General features: G+C 42.1%; 1 protein-coding gene across 1 annotated transcript in view; it reads right to left on the reverse strand.

Moving 5' to 3' along the window:
* The window catches only part of camkk1a (calcium/calmodulin-dependent protein kinase kinase 1, alpha a), a 63,655-nt gene that overhangs the window by 7,054 nt on the left and 36,373 nt on the right, over nucleotides 1-20,228 (reverse strand). The window contains exons 5-14 of the mRNA XM_084564783.1: nucleotides 17,972-18,023; nucleotides 17,442-17,575; nucleotides 13,489-13,525; nucleotides 13,083-13,104; nucleotides 8,219-8,307; nucleotides 5,800-5,999; nucleotides 4,076-4,129; nucleotides 3,661-3,734; nucleotides 1,573-1,660; nucleotides 821-949 (exon numbers count right to left, since the gene is read on the reverse strand). Coding sequence (XP_084420909.1) covers nucleotides 821-949; nucleotides 1,573-1,660; nucleotides 3,661-3,734; nucleotides 4,076-4,129; nucleotides 5,800-5,999; nucleotides 8,219-8,307; nucleotides 13,083-13,104; nucleotides 13,489-13,525; nucleotides 17,442-17,575; nucleotides 17,972-18,023 — 879 coding nt within the window. The remainder of the gene's footprint in view (nucleotides 1-820; nucleotides 950-1,572; nucleotides 1,661-3,660; nucleotides 3,735-4,075; nucleotides 4,130-5,799; nucleotides 6,000-8,218; nucleotides 8,308-13,082; nucleotides 13,105-13,488; nucleotides 13,526-17,441; nucleotides 17,576-17,971; nucleotides 18,024-20,228) is intronic.

Raw genomic sequence — 20,228 nt, forward strand, 5'->3', positions numbered from 1 at the left:
TGGTTTCATTGTTACTGGGCTCCTTGTTGTTGTAATGATTACCAAGGTCATGTCTTATATATATTTATATATGAGACACATCCATGTGCAAATTAATATTTACTGCAAAGACCAATTTAAGCAGTAAAGCGAATACATAAAAAAAAAAAAAAACAGGAAAAACATTTCAAGTCAGACTTTTACTGACTTTTATGTAACAAGTGTAACTAATAAATGGTTTCGATCAAAGCAGAGTGGCTGCAAAACAAATGTAACTGTAAAACTGTGACTCTGCGTGAGACAGCTCATTTGTCTCTCGGTGTACAAATGTACAGATGTGTCGAGAATAAAGATGTGGATCGTCTGCTGTAAACTGCTGCAAACAAAGAGGAATTTGATTAACTACCGGGGAACGTAACGTCAGCCGTGTCTTTTTTGCTCATTGTAATGGTTATGGACTAGTGTTGGCGCTGAAATGTGTAAAAGCCTGATGTTCAGACTTTCACCTGTGTGAAGAAGCCTAACCTGTTTAACCTAACTTAACTGGGCAGCATAAGAGCATGAGAGCAAGTCTGAAAGCGAGGGCCTTGTGCCAGAAGAGTGAGAGCTGGCAACGGTGACTCTACTGTGGAGGGCTATGCCACTTTATGAACATGTTTCTAAATTAATGTAGAGAGCTGGGGCTTAACCTGGATTTCCAGATTCGGGAAATGCAGCAGAATTTCAGCTAAGATCAACCACATGAAAAGATGTCAATGTAGTCTAGTTAATGTTAAAAATCACTGTGGAGGTGAACGAGGCCTGTGTCCTTTATGAATGGAGGACACTCAGCGTTTCTTACCACAGCAGAAAGGCTCGGAACAAACTTCACAGAGTTCTGGATGTCCTCCTCTGTGACCTCCACCACAGAGCAGTGCTCCTCCTCCAGGGGCAAGGGGTCAGTGCCTCCCTGGGTCACCCACTGGTCCATCTAAACATACACACAGACAACAATGGTATGCAGACACTTTCATCCTATGCAGTCTTTGATTTCTCTGAGATCTGAGTGCAGTAGTTTATAACTCGGCAGAAGGCTGAGGAGGATTGCACGAAGTATTTTGTCTCTTGTAACTTGTGTCAAGAAAAGTGTTTGTGCGTGAGCGTTCGCCCGAGGACAGGCATGATGTCTGACAGCCTCATTATCTCCTGTTCCATGAACACAAACAGTCTCTGGTGAAAAAAAATGAGTCACTGACATGATTAGATTGTGTCATGGAAACACAGTGGGGAGTGGGTAATGTCATCCATCCATCCATGGCTGTCCTGGACCCTCTCTGCCCCTGTAATACGGACTGACTCAATTTCAGCCCAGTCCTCCTCAGGGACAAACAAGTTTCATCATGCCCCGGAGCAACACGGCATGCCTAATGAACCTTATTGCACGTACCGCAGTGAGGTCAGAGTCGATCACAGAAGGGGAAAAAAGCAGTTTTGCTGTGTGCGAATATGAACAATGAAACCCTCCTGTTATGATTGCGTTCAAATTAACGACATGTCTCCCTCAACAACAGGTTCTTAATCTCGTAGCCTCATTTTGCATCTGCTTCATGTTACCTTGATCTCAGGGAGGGTGATCCTGGTGTCTGGGTTCTTATCCAGCATCCGCAAGATCAGAGTCCGCAGCTCTTCACTTATCGTTGGTCTGCAAAATACACAAAATCATGATTTGGGGAAAGGAGATTGGGTAATTTGCAAACGCCATGTGATGAGAACATGGAAAACAAAGTCAATGACACCCTGTTCAAACAAGGGTGATGTATTTTCAGCGTCTTATGTTTGTATCACAAATTGTGCATCCGGCAAGCACTAAGACTGAGGTTGCACTCTAAATCTTGTCTTTATCAGCCGTGCGGGGGCTTAAACAGAAGCCCTGTCTATCGGTAGCACCTTCCCACAGGTTCAATAAGTCGTAAGCAATTTAACCAAACACTGAAAATGCTTTCTCAGATTGCTTAATATGAGTATTTTTTGAGAGGTCATCAGAGTTCTGTTCAGAATTTCACCAAGAAAAAATGCAATAATTACTCATCTGAGCTTGAAAGAACCTGAATACTACACAGAAAAAAACTAATTGTGTATGGTAGTCATCCTCAACAGACACAAATAACCACTCCTGCCTCCACACCAAATGGTCATCAAAAAAAAAAAAGTTTCGTGTATCCTTCTTTGACTCAATTAAGTTTTTATTAGGAATGACATCGCACAGCGTATTTTTACATATACTGTCAAGACAACTCTAGGGTAAACAAGTTTGCTTCCTTACTATTTCAGAATAATGAGGCGCAAGAACAACGATTCACTCATTTCTTTGACTCACAAGTCAAAGTTTAGGGCCGACCAAAACAACAACCGGAATATTTCTACATTTTGGATTTAAAGCAAGAAGTTTACGTGAGGAACATCTTGGAGGAAAAATTCCCCCAAGCCGCCTGATCGACGACTGGTCAGCAGTTACCGTAAACGTTTAGCTTCTGTTGCTGCACAAGAGGGTGCAGCAGATACCGAAAACAAATGTTCACTTACTTTTTCAACTCACAGACATGTACAGTGATTAACTTTCCTGCATAAATACATGCATGTGTATATTATTTCCGTTTCATTTGTTTGACTGGATTCTCTCTGTCCACTGTCAGGACTTCAGAAATGTCGAAAATTCTGAAGGGTTCATAAACTTTTAAGCAGCACTGTAGGTAGGTAGATGAAAAGACAGATAACAAGACCCCTGAGCTGGTGCAGTAATCTTGCTTGTTTTGTAGTGTGGTCCATGGTGCTGGTGAATAAAGTCACTTTTGTGTGACTTAGTAAATAAACATGCCACTTCATTGTTGCATCCCTCCAACTGACTGCCAAGGCCCGCCCATAAAAACCAAATGCCAGGCCAGTTACTTTCCCCTGGGGCCCTGATTGTCTCAGTAAAACAGTTCATATGAGCTCAGACATTGATCATAATGACAGTGGTGTGACATTAACTCCACAACTCCTACAGTATAACAGCTCTACCAGTGCTGACAACGAGGTGTTGCTAATTCATTGATTGGTACAGTGTAGAGATGACTCCATTAGGTTATGTGATGTTCCGTTATGGAGGAAGGTCACATATAATGAACAAGCTTTCCGCACAAACATGCTATTAAGACCGCTGCATTAGGCTGCTCATCATTAATAATATGACACTCTGTCCTCGCACATGCTCCAACTGCCACTCACAGCCACTTCACTTTAGCTGTGTTTACACTCCTTCACCTTTGTCTGATTTTTTTTTTTTTAAGAGTTATTTACCCGAGAGGGCCTCCATGCTTTTATCTGACCTTTTGGCGAGAGGAAGATTGGTGAGACACAACAGCTTGCATGTGTGCAGGACGCTGATGCCTCTGTTTGCTTTTTCAATGCTTGTTTTGATCACATGCAGGTGACATTTAATGCGCGCTGGCGCTGACTGCTGTGCAAGGCTATTCGCTTTTCTTTTTGGCCAAGCAGTAAAACTAAATCAGAGAAGAAAATGCTTTTCGATTCCGATGAAGCTGAAAGGATAGCTTGCCGCGAAGACGCCGGTTTCTGCTGTGGACTGGAGGCGCTTGGAGCAGCACTGCTGTCTTTTTTAATAAAGCGGAAGAGAGGGAAGGCTGCAGGAGATGGACTTACGTTTCTGGGAAATCCACAGGCTTGGTCCTTATCTTATTGTGCAAAGCCAATATGTACTCGTCAATAAACGGGCACTGCAGGTGGAACAGAGGAGAAAGGGAGTGAAAATCACAAAGAAAGTACGCTGAATTACTCATGCACCAGTGAGAACCTGCAGCCCTAAAGAGAGCCAAGACAAAAAAACAACAGCAGCAGTCAGCCTTCAGTGATCATTAAAATGAACGATGACACTAGAAAGCCTCTATATAAAAATAAATAAATAAAGGTGACAGTTAGTGTTGTTACTGAAGTGCCACTGGATGCTGTTAACAAGCTGTGTAGTCTGTAAAATAAACACCTACTCCAGCCTTCTCCGTTACTATTTGTGCAACAGATATTAATAAATGACTGAGAGGTAGAAGACGTGCAGACTTGCCTTCCCAAAGACGAAACAGTAGAGGGTAACTCCCATGGCCCAGACGTCCAGTGCCTTTAAGAAAGTGCCAAAAGTGATGTTAAGGGCAGCTGAATGCCAAACAACACTGCAGTAAAGACAGGACCTACTTTCACAGACAAACACAGTGCCCCGAATCGATGCAGACTGCCTTTCAATGATTTATGGGACATTTTTAGGTTATTTTTAAGGGGGCGTGTACCGTCAGATACCTTGAAGATGGATTTATGTGATCATATAACCGAGGCACTGCTGCTAGCCATCAGGCTTTCTGCGTCCCACACAGATTCCCTCTCTCTCTCGCCCTGCAGCTCGACTGGAAATCCATTTCTATTCCTTGATTGATATGGAATAATTAAATGAGCCCTTGAATCTGTGCAATCTATCTCAATGCCAGTGGCGTGTGTTATCGGACAGGGTGATGTATGACTAACATGCCCTAATGGCCCAATGTACTACTGGGACTGACAGCTGAGGAGGTTTAGGCGACATATAAGTGTTGGATATCAAGGATTTCACCGCTGATTTACATGCTCTTTGAAACACGGCTTGACCACATCCAAATTCGGAAGACTAATCAGACAGAAAAGGGCGTATAATTTTGTGAAAGCTTCGGGAAAACAGCAGGCTGAGGCACTTGAACGTCTCTTACAGCCTGATGGCTTTTGGTCCGCAATCAAATGTTCTATTTTGTCCCCTCCTTTATGGACATGCAACCACTGGAGGAAGGAGCATGACCGTGATACAAAGGCAAGAGAGACGGGGGTGGAAGGGAAAGGTTACAAAAGCTGATTGGTAAACTCTTTTCTGCACCAGACCCCCTGGTGCGTGGACACCGGTGTCCTACAGTCTGTTTACATGTTATTTGTTCAAACTAATCAAACTACCACACAAGTGTGAGGCTCAGAATCCTAGGCAGACGTTTTGCAGTACCCCATGTGCATATCAAAACTTTTCCGTATACATATAAAACATGGCAATGGGAAAATTTTCATTGGAGTTGCTTCTTCAGAATATAGCACGATGTGGATGGCTGGATATTTAGAGTTCTATTTATTTCACATGATTTCATAGTTGCACTGTTAAAAAAAAACGTGCAATATGGTTTATTTATGTCTTATATTTACATGGATGCTTCTGTAAAAGTGCATTACCGAGTCGTTACCCGTGTTGCACGAGAAGTTAAGCATTAAACAATGATCGGCCTGAAACTACTCGACTACTGCAGAGTGGTTAATAAGCCTGAACAGATCTGAATGAGTGTGCTGTAATTTGTTTGTTTGCTTCCAAATATTCTATTAATTACAGCATGTAGGTGGTAATCAATCCAATCATTACAGATGATTGTTATCCTTGATCGTTGCTTAACTGTGAAAGGCAGACACGGTGTAAGGATGAGAAACATTCCCGAATCAATAATTACTATATCATAAACTGACTACTCTATTTCTTTATTATTATTGTTTGCTGCTGGGTTGTAGTTGTTAATATCAGCCAGCACAGAGGATGATTCGTTACATGGATTCATGGATTAGCAGGCCAGTAAAGGCCTGACTTGTCACAGCTCTTATTTTCAAGTCATATGGGTAAAGGCTTAGGGCAGGATTTGCGGCTTTTACAGCATTTAGTTCATTTCACTCAGAGACACACGCACACACCCGACTCAGACATGTAATGCTGTTTATATACTCTAGGAGTTCACTCACTTTCCCACTGAAGCTCTTTCGCTTGTCCGACAAGGTCTCCGGTGCCATAAATGCAGGTGTGCCAGCAGTGCTGGACAGCATAGCGTCGTTGCCCTCAAACTGGTTGCTGACTCCAAAGTCTGCTATCTTTACATGGCCGTCGTCCCCCAGCAACAAGTTGGAAGGCTTGATGTCCCTGTGGACAATCTTCTGGTAGTGCACTGAGGAAAGGAGGAAGGAAAGGAAATTGTTACGACAACAAAACCTGACAAACAACACCCTGATGGTTTTGTTATTCTTGGAGAAGTGGGGTAAAGATTGAGGCTGTGTCCTGAGTGTGCAGAGGAGGCCAACGAGCATCTAAAGTGGAAATGGTTTCTCCCCTGCGACAGTGAGAATGAATCTGCTACACTAACATTTTAATGTCTCCGTCATCTTTTTGGGGAAACTGGGACACTCACTATCGAGACACTTTTCAAGACGCTGCACAGAAAGTTGGGGACCGTCAAAATCCTGTGGTGAGATATATGACTAACCACAGCATGGAGTCCCAGTCTGAAAAGGTTGGGAACTGTTCTAATCTTCAACGATGTGGGGTATTATAAATGTTTACCTGCAAGTTAACCAGTATCTGCACCCGCCAGATAAATGTAGTGGATTAATATTTGAGCAAATATAATTGTTTTCTTTTTATTTCAGTCTAGCATCAACATATTTATTACGCACTAACACCCGACAATAACAGCTTCTTCTGTTTCTTCTCTCCCCTTCTTTTTACTTTGTTCCCAATGTAAGAACACAAATTCATACTTCTTGCATTGTGACTATGGCTGTGAACAGTTTGATTGCACAAGAATGACGTGAGGCCTGTGAAGGTCATCAAAGACTCAAAGTGGAGCACATCTTCAGACCTTAACACTTAACAGCCGCCTGGCTCTAAGCACTGGACGCTCCACTGATTGGATAAGTGGTGCCTTCTTGTCTGAGGAGGAAGTATTGAGACACGAGGCACTTCACACACTGAAGGGCCTTGGCAATTAAATGCTGTTGGCACTAATTACACTCAGAATTAAAACACATGTCGGTGACATCCAGAACAACAGTTCATACATAAAATATTGCTTAATTAATTAGGCTGAAGGAGACATGCTATTTCACCTACATCTGAACACAAATGACAGATAGAGTTCATCAAGACAATAACAACAGGCACTAACAACTTTGGGAGATTGTTCAGTATTAAATTAAATATTCTAAAATAATCATGTCAGATATAAACTGTACATATGTAGTATTTAATTGAAACTAATAATTTGTGAAATAATTTAAGAAATTCTTTATTTACTAATACTTTACTTTTTTACAGTAATTACTATAAAATATTATTTCAGTTTTATTTTCACACTGGCTTATAGCAGTTAATGTCAGAGGTGTTGTCCCCGCCCTCTCAGTGTTCAGCCAATCACGTGGCTCCTGCCTTTTAATGAAACGAGCTCAGTCACTGTTACCAGATTTTATCTGATAGCTCCTGTTAGCTGAAGCAACACCAATGGCAAACTTTGTGCTCGAGTTAAGAGCTTGTTTTATTACTCAGCATGAAGCGAAGAGACAGTGTTAGCAGAAGCTAACACGAGTCAGATAATTCACTTCCTGTTATATACCTAGCCAACCAGCTAGACACGTCTGTAATTCATGTGTTGGTCGTTCTGAGTTCGGAGAGATTTTGCTCTAGCTAATTGTATTAACCTATTTTATGACTTTTTTTTTTAAGACAAAATAACAGGAATGAGAAAATATTTTTGAGTGATGTATTAGGGCTGTCCAAGTTGACGCATTAACATTTTGGGATTTTCATCCTTGCAATAACGCCAAGTGGTTAGGAAATAGGTTTTCAATCAAGGAGCCTGTTCATCTGCCTGCTGTGCCCTTGAACAGGAAATGTAGCTGAGCCTCAACTGTCACAATGACTGAAGCTCAGCATGTGCATTCACATGCAGTCTCTCTGTTGCCTTATTTTCCAGACAGACTCCAAAGTCCAGAAAGAGGCAGTATTGATCCCTAATGATTAGGCTCATAGCCCAGTGAAATTGATCCACTACACCAAGTGATGACCCAGCTTGAGAAAAACCACTCTGCTAAACAGAGGCTACATACTGATGAGGAGGACAGCACCAAACTGCAGCCAAGATGAGGAGGGTGAAGAACACATTGTTCCATTCAGCAATAAAAGAAAATACTACTGTATCAGTTTATTTAGAAGGCAAAGCACGAGAGAATACTGCCAAACCTTTTAAACTTAGAGTGTCATGATGTGTGCGATAAATAGCTCTTTGGTTGTTAATGGTGTAGAAGAGAATTAACATTTATTTCACTTCAACACTTCACAGGTATGTTATATAGAGCCAAAACTAAGACAAGTTCTGATGTGTGCGGTACTTACAGTACTCTATACCCAGGATGACGTCTCTGAAGTATAAGCGAGCTTGCTCTTCTGACAAAGGACTGTCTGTGGGCACTTCCATTACTGGACTGCAAATCCAGAGGCAGACAGTCAAGCAGTACACAAGAAAAACAGATGCACAGGCAGCATGACAGACAAATCCAGAGATTATGTGTATCAGATGCTTCATTATCAGCACTGGAGTTTGACTCCAAACGGGATATAGACTGAAGCATCCTGATCAAACATCACCGATGTTCTACAGCAAACAGTAAACCCAAACAACACCTCCAAACACAGCTTAAAATCTGAGTGGATGAGATTTCTCACAGGACATAAAAGACTATGTGAACTGAATCAATGATGCATTGCATTTAAATGATGAATCAAAATCTTAATATACTTGCTGATCAGTTTTACTGTGCAACATATAACATATTTATTAACAATTTAAAGGGGTTGATTGACTTTAGTTTCATTCAATCTGAGCTTGATAAAACAAGCATCTTCTGGCATATTAAGCACTCGTGAACTAAATATAATTCTCAGAGCAATTTCAGTGTTTCATTATCTTAACAACCGACTAGGCCTTTGTTTCTTATTGTCCTTGGGACAATAGGCAGCTGGAAGCTGCACAATACTTCATATGCTTCATAAGAAAAAATAGATATTGATGTCGTAAATATGGATTGTGCACAAAGTCACCAGCCTACTGCTAATTACACAGACTAAACACAGTGTGTATTTTTTTTCTTTTTTTTTTTTCCAGTAAAATGCTTTAACAGACTTGAAGTTGCTGAACAATGTACACATCTTTTGACCACAGGCAAATAATTTGTTCATCCCAACTAAATATCATCCCTGACAGCTTGCTTTCTTCCAAGAAATCAATACTATGACTGAGCAACACATTCAGTCACATGGTTCCTTTCCCATATTAACCATTTCAAATGGTTAGTAACATTATATACAGTACTGTGCAAAAGTTTTAGGCAGGTGTGAAAAAATGCTGTAAACTAAGAATGCTTTCAAAAATATAAATAGTGATTGTTTATTCTTATCAATTTACACAATGCAAAGTGAGCGAACAAAGGAAAAACCTAAATTACATCAATATTTGGTGTTACTACCCTTTCCCTTCAAACCAGCATCAATTCTTATAGGTACACTTGAAAAAAGTCAGGGATTTTGTAGGATTGTAGTCGGTGTATGATCAACCAATTATACCAGACAGGTGCTAATGCTCATCAATGTCACATGTAGATTGAAACACAGTCATTAACCGAAATAGAAACAGCTGTGTAGGAGGCTCAGAACTGGGTGAGGAACAGCCAAATTCTGCTACCAAGGTGTGGTTGTGGAAGACAGTTTCATGTCACAGGTCATACACTATGGCAAGACTGAGCACAGCAATGAGACACAAGGTAGTTATACTGCATCAGCAAGGCCTCTACCAGACAAATATTTCAAAGCAGACAGGTGTTTCCAGATGTGCTGTTCAAGCTCTTTTGAAGAAGCACAAAGAAACGGGCAACGTTGAGGATCGTAGACGCAGTGGCCGGCCAAGGAAACTTAGTGCAGCAGATGAAAAACACATCAAGCTTATTTCCCTTCGAAATCGGAAGATGTCCAGCAGTGGCATCAGCTCAGAACTGGCAGGAACCAGTGGGACCCAGGTACACCCATCTACTGTCCGGAGAAGTCTGGCCAGAAGTGGTCTTCATGGAAGAGTTGCAGCCAAAAAGCCATACCTCCGACATGGTAACAAGGCCAAGCGACTCAACTATGCAAAAAAACATAGGAACTGGGGTGCAGAAAAATGGCAACAGGTGCTCTGGACTGATGAGTCAAAATTTGAAATATTTGGCTGTAGCAGAAGGCAGTTTGTTCGCCAAAGGGCTGGAGAGCGGTACATTAATGAGTGTCTGCATGCAACAGTGAAGCATGGTGGAGGTTCCTTGCAAGTTTGGGGCTGCATTTCTGCAAATGGAGTTGGAGATTTGGTGAGGATTAATGGTACCCTCAATGCTGAGAAATACAGGCAGATACTTATCCATCATGCAATACCATCAGGGAGGCGTATGATTGGCCCCAAATTTATTCTGCAGCAGGACAACGACCCCAAACATACAGCCAAGGTCATTAAGAACTATCTTCAGCGTAAAGAAGAACAAGAAGTCCTGGAAGTGATGGCATGGCCCCCACAGAGCCCTGATCTCAACATCATTGAGTGTGTCTGGGATTACATGAAGAGACAGAAGGATGTGAGGAAGCCTACATCCACAGAAGATCTGTGGTTAGTTCTCCAAGATGTTTGGAACAACCTACCAGCTGAGTTCCTTCAAAAACTGTGTGCAAGTGTACCTAGAAGAATTGATGCTGTCTTGAAGGCAAAGGGTGGTCACACCAAATATTGATGTGATTTAGGTTTTTCCTTTGTTCGCTCACTTTGCATTGTGTAAATTGATAAAAATAAACAATCACTATTTATATTTTTGAAAGCATTCTTAGTTTACAGCATTTTTTCACACCTGCCTAAAACTTTTGCACAGTACTGTAGATCTACTGAAGATGTTATAATGCGCAAAACATCCTGTTTATACATGAGTTTTAGCTGCAACAAAGACATATACAAACACCTAAAAAGGGATATATTTGTACTGATGTTAATAAAAATTTACTGGACATATATACAGTAGTGCCTTCTCAGCAGGGTTGATTAAAATGATAGACTGCTTAAAATTAAAGGAACACTTTTTAAAAAGAGCATAGCATCAAGTCAGTTTAACTTCTGAGATATTGATCTGGTCAAGTAAGTAACAGAGGGGGCTGTTAATCAGTTTCTGCTGCTTTGGTGTTAATGAAAGCCACTAGTGAGGCTACTAATATTCTGCCCCTCCTCAGGTTTTCTGACTGTTTTTACTGGTTTTGCATTTGGCTGGGGTCAGTGTCACTACTTGTGGCATGAGACGATACCTGGACCATACAGAGTTGGACAGGCAGTCCAACTATTCCAGGATGTCACATCAATACGTGCCATTGCCAGAAGGTCTGCTGCGTCTCCCAGCACAGTCTCAGGAGAATGGAGGAGATTCCAGGAGACAGGCAGTTACTCTAGGGGAGCTGGACAGCGCCGTAGGAGGTCCTCTACCCATCTGCTTGTTTGTGCAACCAGGAACAGAATGAGCACTGCCAGAGCCTCTAGCAGGCCACTGGTCTGAATGTCTCCGACCAAACAATCAGAAACAGACTTCATGAGAGGGTCCTGAGGGCCCGAAGTCCTGTAGTGCGCCCTGTGCTCAGTGCCTGGCACTATGGTGCTCGATAGGCATTTGCCATAGAACTCTAGAGTTTGCAGGTCCGCCACTGGTGCCCTGTGCTTTTCACAGATGAGAGCAGGTTCACCCTGAGCACATGTGACTGGAGACGCCGTGGATAACGTTATGCTGCCTGTAACATCATTCAGCGTGACCAGTTTCGTGGTGGGTCAGTGATGGTCTGGGGAGGCATATCCATGGAGGAATGCACGGACCTCTACAGGCTAGACAATGGAACCGTGGCTGCCATTACCGGAATGAAATCCTTGGACCCACTGTTAGACCCTACGCTGGTGAAGTGTGCTCCGGGTTCCTCCTGGTGCACGAGTATGGCAAGAGTATGGAGACAGTTCCTGGAGTATGAAGGAATTGATACCACTGACTGGCCCCATGCTCGCCTGACCTAAATCCAAAAGAACATCATGTTTTGGTCCATACAACGCCGCCACGTTGCACCTCTGACTGTCCAGGAGCTCAGTGATGCCCTGGTCCAGATCTGGGAAGGAGATAGCCCAGGACACCATCTGTCATCTCATTAGGAGCATGCCCCGACATTGTCAGGCATGCATACGTGGGAGTCGTACAAAATACTGAGTACCATTTTGAGCTACTGCCACGAAGTTTCAGCAATACGGACTAGCCCGCCGCATCATTTTGATTTTCGGTGGTCTGTAGGTTGAACATTTTCATTTTCATTTCCATAAAACGATGAGGTGTCCCTTTGTTCCTAACACAGACAGCCAGCAATTTTTGTTTCTTGAGACCTGATGTGTTTTCAAAATGTTCCTTTATTTTTTTTGAGGAGTTTATATCGACATTCCTGATATCTGACATGCTTAATAACCAACTCAAAGAACAAATCCATTCTAACATTGCCTGTGGTTAAAATGACTATTTTGATGCAAAATCCAGCAAAACCCTGTTGTACTGCAGTAGCCACTTGTGCCTGCAGTATATTAGCTGTGGCGTGGCAGCAGAGGCAGCAGTAGCTCTCTTAGCTGCACCTGAAGTATGAAAGCAGCAGCACATAAAGAGCACTTATTTAAACATTAGCAGTAGCTGTATTAATAGCAAATGTATTAATCAGCTCAACTGCCCATCATCTTTCTCCTGAAGGCAACAAGAGAGTAGAGTTTCTCTGTAAAAAAAAAAGAGTAGAGCATATTTCTTCTTATAAAAAGGAGAATGTGACTTATGTATATATGTGAGTGATACCAGCCCAGCTACATTCACTTATAACAACAAAAGGTCTCACATCATTAGATCATCACACATTTTTAGTGGTGTAGGAAGGAATGGCTCATGCATCGGGACCTGAAACACTTACAGTGAAGGCTGCCACTGGTAATAACTGTGAAAACCTAAGAACATTATGAATCCCTTTGAAGCCGGGGATGGAACAAACACCAGCACTGACAGAGGAGTAATGAAGGAGAACGCTGCAGAGGCCGAGGCGGGGACGGCAGGGAGGAGAAGTGAGGAGGTGAAGGAACAGAGGGGAAAGGCTTTAAATTATTTAAAAATCAAAGGACATGTGCTCTACTCACCCCTTGCGCATCAGCTCAAACACTGTCAGAAAGAAGGGGAGGGAGAAGGAAATAGGAACACGTAAGACCAAACATTTTATTCATTCATTCATTCATTTATTAATTCATTCAGCTGGGCTCAGCCGCCGTCGGCGTAGAGGCAAGACCCGGGCATCACATTAGTCAAGAGAGTTGAATTAGCTCATTAAGAGTTTGATGTTTCACACTAACAGGCGTCCTGACTGCGACCTGGCACTGCTGATGGAAGGTTCCTGCATAATATGTGAGCCCTGGGAGCTAGGGATGGTCTAAATTATGAATAAATTACATGATCACTTGTTGGTGGCATATGTGTCAAGAGCCGAAGGCTGAGAGAGAGGGGGCATAGTGAAATGATTCAAACTAAGAGAAAAAATGGCATCCATACCCATGTGAAGGTTGTCCTCAGATGGGTCGTCCAGCACCTGTAAGGTTAACGCAATCTCCATGAATGATTGAAGACATTCATTCATTCACTAATCAGTGTAAACCTCCTTCCTTTGAAACACTGAATAGTCTTTCAATACGACACACATCTTCTCTGGATTATTTAAAAAAGATGATGACAAGCATTCAAAAATTCAAAAAAGAAGCAGTATAGTATAATGTTCTTATGTATTGCTGCGATTTTTTAATGTAAAATTGTCAGATTATTCATTATTTTAAGCACTTCTGCACAAAGACAATCAAATTTATGCACTGAACCAACGCATTGCAGACGTATTGCAGAAGTATTTTCTTCCTTGCCTTTCTTATATTCTCATATGAAAGCTCCTTGTAACCACTAGGAACGTCGGTGGTGCAAAGGCAGCATGCATGATTTGTGCATATTTACATCTCTACATTTGACACTTCACCAGGCTCATGGTCAGATTTACCCGACAATGTGGCCTCAGGGTAAAATTTGGCAGTTTGCCCTCTTAACCCCAATACCTCTGGCTACCAGTTTAATATGTAGTGTTCTACTGAAGAAAACACATCCCACATCCAGGAATAAGCACCATGCAGTCCAGGTCGTAAGTACGGCATACACCCATGACAATGGGTATTTTCAGTCTTCAGTTTTCATAGGATTGACCAGTACTTTACAGGCTTCAAGATCCAAAACCAAAGTTATAGGTCAAGAAAAACGAAATCATCCAACCGTGTAGAGCTGTGAAAGAACATTCTACGTCTGATGAAACAAAAGTCAACCTCTATAAAAATGATGGAAAGAGGAAAGTGCTCATGAGTCAAAGCACTGCTTCATCCGTCAAACATGGCGGAGCTTCTGTTATGCCTCCAGTATGTATGGTTGCCAGAGGAACTGGCCCGCTGGCATTTATTGATGATTTCACCGCTGATGGAAGCGGCGGGATGAAGGTGTACGGGCAAACAAAGAGCTTTTCAGTGTGATGAGGCTGGATATCGTCGACTGGCCAAATGAGCTTCACTCCACTTACTGCGTGCCAGACTACAGGCAGGGAAATGCCGCTGGCAAAAGATGAAGGTGTCTGTCTGCATTTAAAGCCTGAGAAAACATCAGCAGGGAAAATACAACGTGTTGCTGATGTCTGTTGATCTGAGAATTTAGACGATCAACTCAATCATTTTATTTGTCATATTCTTTGGCAGTTTCCTCCTAACCCACACAGGTATATCTATCTTTATGAAAACCAATTAACTATTATTAATCATAGGCTGTTTACGTGTCATTTAAGTTCGTGTTTGCCAGAACTGAAGATTGTGAAAATGTGAAAAAAATAAAATAATAAAAAAGATCCAGTGGTGTAGAGTCAGAGAGAGATGAACTTCGCAGACATTTTTAGCTTGCTCCTAATTGCTGCTTGAGGCTAGCGACTCATGCTACGTGCTCAGGGTCGGATTGTGGGTTTCGACAAGGTTTTGATTAAACTGTCCATCGTGACTGATGAAGTTATGGGAATGTGACGCCAAATCAGTGGAGTGGCTCGCCTTGCGGGCCATTCTCCAGGTAAATATTGAGCTTTAGTGGAGGTATGTCCACATTCACATAACCTAGCTGACACAGAGTTTGCATGGAGCTTTCAGGGCCGATAACTCAGCCTTGGCCAGGTTAATAAGAACAGGTGCTCCCAGAGGACTGCATGGCCCGTGCGTTGCTTCTGCTCACAGCTCCCACAAAGCACAGGACACACAACATCCTGGTGAATTTAAATGACTACACTGAAGGTAGGAGTTAGCCAAGGACACAAAGTACTGGAAAAACAAGTACAGGAAATCACCTGTCAAAAACACTGTTTACTCATATCAGCTTTAACAAGCATTGAAACAATCAGTAGATAAATATTTGCTAATACGGCCTCAAACTGTTTTTTGCAGTACACCTTTTGCATTTGCTTTAAAGCACAAAAACAAAATGAGCTGCTCTACAAAGTACAGACTATTACTAGCTCAGTCTTTTTTATTTGAGGCTGCTGATACCAGCAGTGAATAAAGTGCATTAAAAGGGTATCATGGCTTTTGGTGAAATGACATAAATTGAGCTAGGGATTTAAATAAAAACGTCTTCTCTCATAGCAACTGAACGCCTCGGTGAGAACGGGGGCCAGCGTTCGACTGTCTCTTGCCAACCATCTGTGACAAATGACCGTATCACTTTCATCAGTTTTAATCTGTTCCACGCGGCGTGGGCTTTAATGTTTCAATGCGAGAGCAAAAGTCTTTTCATAATTGGATGGACTGGACTGCGGTCTCAAAGGAATCACTTGGATACCCCTAATGAATGTGATCCTGACCCGAGCACAGCCCATTTAAACGGATGAAAGGAGCAAGGGAGACGTTGCTCCCATACGGCCATTATGAGAGTGAGAGCGAAGGCGGATGAAGAGGGGATAGATGGGATAGTGTCCTCTGTGCTGGAGGGAGCACGCGGGAGCAGAAGTACTCGACTTTTATTTAAAAACCACCGCTTTTCGGCATGCACTTCACAAAAGTGAGCCAGAATGCCTTCCCACCAACTGACTACCCGAGATCAGCGATGATAGCAGTGGCCCCGCCATCTGGCCAGGACTGAAAAACACTCTGATGATATCACGAGGGAGCTGCGCACATCTTGAGTCACGTCTTCAAAATCGGGTATCATCTTTCCTGAACAACCGCCTCTGTGGAAGCTGAAACTCTATCCATCTTCAAAAATTTCCCCAGGTTGAACTATAAGAATCCATTTACCGGGTGAAAGCTTTGAACATATCACATCATGAGCGTGATTAATGTGCTGGAGGGTAGACCTATCTCACATCGCCCAGCTGTTCTCGGCAGCTCGGGGCTTATCCGCCTTTTTGGTCTGACAAACCGATACAACATAAATACAAAGCGCGAGCCAAGGCAAGCGACAAGGAAGGTTATCTGAAGACATAGTGGTAAAGGATTATCCTGAACACAGTGGATTTTAAACCTGCACACACACGTGACATTTTCAGAAATATCAAGCGACGCATTTTCCTTCTGCAGAAAACCTTTTCACCTCAATCGAAAAAAAGCAAGCGTAAGAAACGTGATTCATTGAGGAGCGGTGTCTGTCTACAGAATGTCTGCAGGCACTCCATATACAAAGACATCCGTACAGCCTAAAAGCCATGCAGGCAGCTCCATGAGACTGTGCACAAACCTGCTTTCAGCTACATGCTAATGTTTTACTTCAGCAAATACGGTTGTCTTTATCAATAGGTGGCATTTGTTTTACTAACTTAAATATTTGCATGCTTTTGCATGGTAGGTCATCTGCAGCAAATGTTCATTCTGTTGAATGTCCTTTTCAACATACCCCAACAGAGTTCTTTCCATGATTATCTCAGGGTAGAAGAATGTTTACTCATGGATTAAAGCTTCAGTAAATAGCTGCATGTCTTTGAATGTGAATACTAATTCCATTTGGTTGTAAATATTCTCTCCTCTCAAACACAAACGCACACAATCCAGTTTCTTGGTTGTGGCGTGTGTATGTCTGTTCTGGTTTGAGTATCCCCTCTTCTTAGACCTGAATCACATCCATACATCATATCCAGAGGTCCTGGCTTCACTACAGAATCCAACACTTGGAACAAAGTGGTGGAGCGACCAAGTTGCACTGCCATCCATAGTTAACTGCCGCTAGCAGCTGCAAAAAGCTTATCAAGATAAAGTTCATTGACCTTTTAGGACGTTAACACTGGGAGTTAAAAAAAAAACAAAAAACAAGATAAAAAGAACAAACAAAAAAAAAGGCAAAGTATTTGACCTATTTCCTGTATTAATTAATGACTAATAGAATTAAATCTAACTGGGTTGCCCATTTACTTTTTGTGCTCAACCACAACCAACAAAAGACACACAAGTTCTCACCTCCACCAGCTTGACAATGTTAACATGGTCCAGTTTTTTAAGGATGGCGATCTCTTGGTAGACCCTTTCCAGGGGCCCTAAGATTTTGGGCTGATCTCCTTGGGCTGCCTTCGGCCCTCTTGGAGGTGGGCGACCTGCAGACCACAAAAAAAAATCACATAAACTTCATGAACCATGTCTACTCTCTGTATAACGAAGTAAAAACATTCAAAAGCAAATTGGATATATTACATGTTTGTAATTCCTGTTATTTATAAATGTCCATGTGCTGACTGTCTGATCTCTTTTGTTGCTGACAAATACTGTCATCCAGATTAACATGCCTAACGTGCCACTGGGATTATTGGTTAACATCCTTTGCAAACACTTCTAGACACAGTCAATTATTCGTCTTATCCAATGGCGCACTTTCAGGGAGTTTATACTGCTGCCATTCGCTCTACAAGTTTCTATGGCTTACCTTCTTTTGCTTTTGCTTTTATTGCATTTGTTGACTATTTTTCTTTACCACAGAATAAAACGGGACTTACGTGGAAAGCCACACTGCTTCATTAACTTCTTCTTCGACACCAACTTCATGGCCTGAGAAAGCGAAAGGGGATTTGGATTATTCAGTGTGATCACATACTGCGAATAAATAATGTATGGGAGCACCAAACAGAAAATAAACTGGAATTGCAGCAGGTATACCGTTAACTGAAATGAAATAGACTCTAAGTATTGTGCATCGAATCTGAATGGAGGGCACGCAAGGACATCATAGGTGACATTAAATAATTCAACAAAACACCCTGAAGATTTAACCAGAAACATTCTTGCTGATGCAACCTTCAGCAGAGTCCTAACACGAGCATACATCAAAGTGTGAAAGATGAAGGTTTTTTTTTTTTGTTCCAGTGTGTTTGTTATCTGTGTCTTTCTCCTCTGTAAAAAGGTCAGGGGAGTGTCAGAACATTTAAGTCTGAGGCCGCTGAATCTTTCATGGAAAAAAGCGGTGACTGCTGTTTCAAGGACAACTCTGTGTTTGTGTCTCTGTGAGAACAAACTCAAAGTAATAATGGCGTCTCATTACAAGAAATAACTGGGATTTTGTAGGGGTAGGTGGGAGGACTGAGAACAATGCGTTTTAAATTTGTACACTTCGTTCTCAGTGTTACTAGATAAAGCTGATGGTTTCCAGCCCAAAGGCTGTTCAAAAACACACAAAACCACCAAAATATTAGATTGATACTTTCATTTGTACTTAAACCACCGTGATTACTTACATTATTGTAGTCTATCATAAAAGACAATGCAGCTGAACCATAGAAATCATCCAGCAACAGGTGCAATCAAAATTATTCAACACCCATTGCGAATTACATTTACTGACAAAATGTACAAACTAGCAGCTGTTTGCAACAAACAAATCAAACAAGAACAATTTAAATAGCTCATCACAACTAATACTACAGGTGGTTTCTCCAAATTCAACACAAAATGCCACTTTTAATGACTACTGCAGTCTCAAAATTATTCAACCCCTTCATGACAAGCATCTTTAGTATTTAGTAGAGCACCTTTTTTGGTTATGACCTGCTGCAAAAGTGATGCATAGTCAGGCGACTGTGATGGCCACTTTAGTATCTTCCAGTGCTTCTTCTGAACCAAGCCTTTGTGGACTTAGGGGTATACTTAGGATCATTGTCCTGTTGGAAGGGCCATTGGCGCCCCAAGCTTCAGCTTCCTTACAGACGGCGTGACATTTTCTCCAAGGATTTCCTGATACTTGATTGAATTCATCTTGCCCTCCACACACTGCAGGTTTCCAGTGCCAGAAGAAGCAAAGCAGCCCCAGAGCATCACTGAGCCATCGCCATGCTTTCCTGTAGGCTTCTTTTCAGCATATGCTTCATTCTCCCTCCTCCAGACATACCACTGATCTGCAGGCCCAAAAAGTTCCAGTTTTGTTTCATCGTTCCACAGAACAGAATCCCAAAACCTATTTGGCTTATTCATGTAGTTTTGACCAAATTGGAGTTGACTATTCTTGTGATTTTAGGTCATTAGTGGTGTACATCTTGGAGTTCGGGCATGAAGCCCTTCAGCTTTTAGTATGCGCCTTGCTGTGGAAACTGAAACCTCAGTGCCTGCTGCACCAAGTCTTGCTGCAGGTCTTTTGCAGTCATTCGAGGGCTTTTGACCACCCACCTCCTCAGGAATCTGGTGGCAGCCGTTGATAGTTTACTTTTTCTGCCACGTCCAGGTAGTGTAGCCACTGTTCCTTTAACTTTAAACTTGCCAACTAGGCTGCCAGTTGTATCTCTGGGAATATTCAGTGCATTTGCTAGGTTTCATTTGCAATGATCTCTTCTCTAACCTAACATGCAATCAAATGTCACCGTCAACAGTCCAGGTATTGAGGTGTTCCATCTCAAGCACACCTGATGCAACTAACGAAGCCCTTGATTGGTTGTATCTGATTTGCAAAAGCGCTTTTATGCAGAATTCTGTTCAGGGGGTTGAATAATTTTGAGACTGCAGTAGTCATTAAATGTGGCATTTTGAAGAAACCACATATTTGTACATTTTTCCAATAAAGCTAATTTGCAGTGGGGGTTGAATGATTCTGAATGCAACTGTAACTACAGCAGCCAACCACCAGTCATTTCACGATGTCACATAGTCCACTGATGGGCGGATTTATCACTTTAGAAAAGGGATAAATAGTGCACATTCAGCGAGCTTACAAACAAACACACACACCCACACACAGTGAGCACACTGTAAATGCACTTTGGTTTTGTC

The sequence above is a fragment of the Chelon labrosus genome (genome assembly GCF_963514085.1).
Source record: "Chelon labrosus genome assembly, chromosome: 17".
Lineage (NCBI taxonomy): Eukaryota > Metazoa > Chordata > Actinopteri > Mugiliformes > Mugilidae > Chelon > Chelon labrosus.